Source organism: Limulus polyphemus, unplaced genomic scaffold (genome assembly GCF_000517525.1).
Source record: "Limulus polyphemus unplaced genomic scaffold, Limulus_polyphemus-2.1.2 Scaffold1045, whole genome shotgun sequence".
NCBI classification, from domain to species: domain Eukaryota; kingdom Metazoa; phylum Arthropoda; class Merostomata; order Xiphosura; family Limulidae; genus Limulus; species Limulus polyphemus.
Window position 1 is genome coordinate 356,603 of NW_013666655.1, and position 4,488 is coordinate 361,090.

Genomic DNA, 4,488 nt, shown 5'->3' on the forward strand with positions numbered 1-4,488 from the left:
GCCATATTTATACCAATACTGTAGTTCATCATAGTGAACGCCATATTTATACCAATACTGTAGTTCATCATAGTGAACACCATATTTATACCTATATTGTAGTTCATCACAGTGAACACTATATTTATACCAATACTGTAGTTCATCATAGTGAACACCATATTTACACCAATACTGTAGTTCATCATAGTGAACACCATATTTATACCGATACTGTAGTTGATCATAGTGAACACCATATTTATACCAATACTGTAGTTCATCATAGTGAACACTATATTTATACCAATACTGTAGTTCATCATAGTGAACACCATATTTATACCAATACTGTAGTTCATCATAGTGAACACCATATTTATATCAATACCGTAGTTCATCATAGTGAACACCATATTTATACCAATACTGTAGTTCATCATAGTCCATACCAGAATTGTACCAATACTGTAGTTCATCACAGTGAACACTATATTTATACCAATACTGTAGTTCATCATAGTGGACACTATATTTATACCAATACTGTAGTTCATCATAGTGGACACTATATTTATACCAATACTGTGGTTCATCATAGTCCATACCAGAATTGTACCAATACTGCAATTAATGTAAAGACAATGACATTTTTCGGCTGTTGTCATTAGTTGAGAACCATAATTGCGACAGATAGTTTTGATGTTAACCAGTGTTGAACGGTTATTATTATAAAATAAAAGATCGTGTATCTGAAGTTGACATTCGTTTAATCAAAACCTTCTTCCTTTACGCCACTTCCTCGTGCAACAGTTTCTTCCGCTTAATGTGTTGACCGTTAGACAAGTATTGTTCTAGCCAAGTACATGCTGTAATCACCAAGACGTAGATTATTACAACTTGTTAGTTGAAGCAGGAAACTGTTATTCTATAATAACACTTTCTAATTTTGAAACATAACTAATACAATAAAGTTTCCTTTGAGAAAAAAGAAAATGGCCCTCGTAATGTGATAAAAATTTAGAGTAGCCCAATCTCTGCTGTTGAGAAAGTACTTTAGGCTTGTGTAAGATAATATAAATACGATATTGACTAAGTATTATTCACAGAAAAGATGCTTGTATTATTATGTTCCTGTAGTGAAGATGCGATGTGAGTCGACCACAATGACCGCTGTCCTCAAAGTTGCCACTCCTTTCCGCGGGAAAATTTATTCGGTTGGTCATCCTCGTGAATGTTTCGCTGCAACCGCCACGGACAGTGGCGAGATTACATTGACCATTCCTCTGCACGGGACGAAGTGTGGGACGAAAAATCTGGTAATTTGGTCGTGTTTCGTAATTCCTTTAGAAATTTTGGGAGAATTATTTACTGAAATGTGAAAAACAGTTGGACGTGAATGGAATTAATTCAGATTAACTTTTCATCACTCTTCTTCTTCTCAGCTGTTACGAAATTAACTTCTCTGATTGTTGTTTAAACTTTAAAAGAAATACCGAATTATCTACGAACTATGTTTTACCGATCATATTAGAAAACGATTTGCCCAACCTGGACATCACAGGCAGTTGTCTTGACATTTACTATAATATTGGACATTACAGACAGTTGTCTCAACATTTACCATAACTTTGGACATCACAGGCAGTTGTCTCGATATTTACTATAATATTGGACATTACAGGCAGTTGTCTCGACATTTACCATAACACTGGACATCGCAGGCATCTGTCTCAACATTTACCATAACACTGGACATCACAGGCAGTTGTCTGGACATTTACTATAACATTGGACATCACAGGCATCTGTCTCAACATTTACCATAACATTGGACATCACAGGCAGTTGTCTCGACATTTACTATAATATTGGACATTACAGACAGTTGTCTTAACCTTTACTTTAACATTGGACATCACAGGCATCTGTCTCAACATTTACCATAACTTTGGAGATCACAGGCAGTTGTCTGGACATTTACTATAACATTGGACATTACAGACAGTTGTCTTGACATTTACTATAATATTGGACATCACAGGCAGTTGTCTTGACATTTACTATAACATTGGACATTACAGACAGTAGTCTGAACCTTTACTTTAACATTGGACATCACAGACAGTTGTCTTGACATTTACCATAACATTGGACATCACAGTCATCTGTCTCAACATTTACCATAACATTGGACATCACAGACAGTTGTCTAAACATTTACCATAACGTTAGACATCACAAATCGTTTCCTCAACATACACTGTTAATATTTGTTTGTTTTTATGCACAAAGCTTTAAGGAAGCTGATATTATTTAACTGAAATTGATAATTACTTGAACACAAATTATTAATTGTTATGGTAAATGTCGAGACAACTGTCTGTAATGTCCAATGTTATGGTAAATGTTGAGACAACTGTCTGTAATGTCCAATGTTATAGTAAATGTTGAGACAACTGCCTGTGATGTCCAATGTTATATTCAATGCTGAGACAACTGTCTGTGATGTCCAGTGTTATGGTAAATGTCGAGACAGATGCCTGTGATGTCCAATGTTATATTCAATGCTGAGACAACTGTCTGTGATGTCCAGTGTTATGGTAAATGTCGAGACAACTGCCTGTGATGTCCAAAGTTATGGTAAATGTTGAGACAGATGCCTGTGATGTCCAAAGTTATATTCAATGCTGAGACAACTGTCTGAGATGTCCAAAGTTTTGGTATAAAGTTGGGGTATTTAGCTACAGTTCAAGATAACGTCGTTAATACAGTAACGGCTTATTGTAACAAAGAACATTTTTGGTTCTACGATGATTTGTCTACTTACAAGAAAGTTTTTTTTTGTTCCAGGGTAATGGAACTTTCACCAATAGCGTAGTAATACAACACCACCCTTACATACTGCGAAACAGTGACCGCCGAATAGATGTAGCATGCGACTATGAAGAAATCAGGACCCGAGTGAGAGGAGGAAAGGAGGTTACCGAGGGGTTAGTAATATCGATGCACTTTTTGTATTATTTGTTAAGAAGTAATTGAAGTCAAAGTGTACAGATAATAGACAGATGTGGTATCAAAAACATAAATTAATAGTAGGTGCTGCTTATCGTTGTTGGACAACACCTTCATTTTGAATAAACTGGTTACTTTCGTTGTTTCGCTTTGCCACTTGAAAACTGGCTTACTCAGATGTAACGATGTCTCTGATTGGTGAGACAAACTTCATCACCTTGTGTTCCTGTACAGTATCATTTTGGGACATACTTTTTGTTTATGCTATGAGCATTAGATTGGGACATACTGCCAGGGACCGATTAAAATTAATCCTCTCCTCCTTAGGAAGAAATGGTCCATAATACTCTCAGTAATTGTCCATGATTTTGATATTTTTTGAGTATGCGACACCTAACGTCATAAACTTGCATTCAACAAAACATGTCTTAATTTTTCTTATAAAGCGACTTCACTGCCAGTCTAACATTTGACAGTTTCTGGATCACTGAGATTTATTTGTGAAACTTTTGCTCATAGGCGTGAAACTGGAAGGAACTAATAAGACACTGTTATGCAGGTAAAACTCGGTAATTCTTAATCAAAGGAGGATAAAATGAAACGACTAAATTCGGAAACGCAAAGGAAGAAAGAAGGATTGAATTCGGTAATATTAATCCAAAGGAAGAAATAACAGCAGAACTGTGTAAATATAAATCGAAGAATAAAAAAATGAAATGAAAGTACTCGTTAACCCTAATCAAAGGAAGAAATAATAGCAGAAATCTGTAAGCCTAATTCAAAGAAGAAATTAATGAAATGACAGAACTAGGTAACCCTAAATCAAAGAAAGAAATGATGATTACCTTACAAAGACACTAAATTTACAAAATGCAGTTTAGTTTAGCTAGTTTTGAGGAGTTATTCTAAGAGAAGAAATATAACAACGAAACAGTGTAAATTATTTTTAAAATTTCGTGATAAGAATCTGTGCGAACAGTGTACTACTAAGCGCCTTGAATAAAAACTAATGAACTATGTTTCGATTTCAGGGAGTTTCAAAGTCTAACTCAAGTGGTTACAGGTTTAGTACCAACACCTGGAGTTCGGCTTCGTGTTGTAAACTCTACAGGTACTGAAATCAGAGGGGCTGAGCTTGGAGAACCCCTGTATTTGAGAGTGGAAATGCTCGACAACAGTAAGCTTTAGTTTAAAGTAGTTAAACTACCTTACGTCATATACCGTAATTTAGTGCTTTTCAAACCTGACTACTGGGTGTGTCTGATTAGGCTGGGCTCGTTGGACGTGACTTTCAGTTCTTTAAACTCAGTTATATTAGTGCATAGTAAAAAATATTACACAAGAGAGAGTATATTGTGTATTAAAAATATTACACAAGAGAGAGTATATTGTGTAGTAAAATATTACATAAGAGAGGGTATATTGTGTATTAAAATATTACATAAGAGAGGGTATATTGTGTATTAAAATATTACAGAAGAGGATGTATATTGT

The 4,488-nt window shown here is 35.1% G+C and overlaps 1 protein-coding gene across 1 annotated transcript in view; it reads left to right on the forward strand.

The window, feature by feature from the left end:
* Window positions 1-4,488, forward strand: part of LOC106461854 — a gene marked incomplete at its 3' end in the record, with an annotated part of 15,162 nt that overhangs the window by 8,972 nt on the left and 1,702 nt on the right. The window contains exons 7-9 of the mRNA XM_022388928.1: window positions 1,120-1,298; window positions 2,833-2,972; window positions 4,026-4,171. Of these exons, the coding sequence (XP_022244636.1) occupies window positions 1,120-1,298; window positions 2,833-2,972; window positions 4,026-4,171 (465 nt within the window). The remainder of the gene's footprint in view (window positions 1-1,119; window positions 1,299-2,832; window positions 2,973-4,025; window positions 4,172-4,488) is intronic.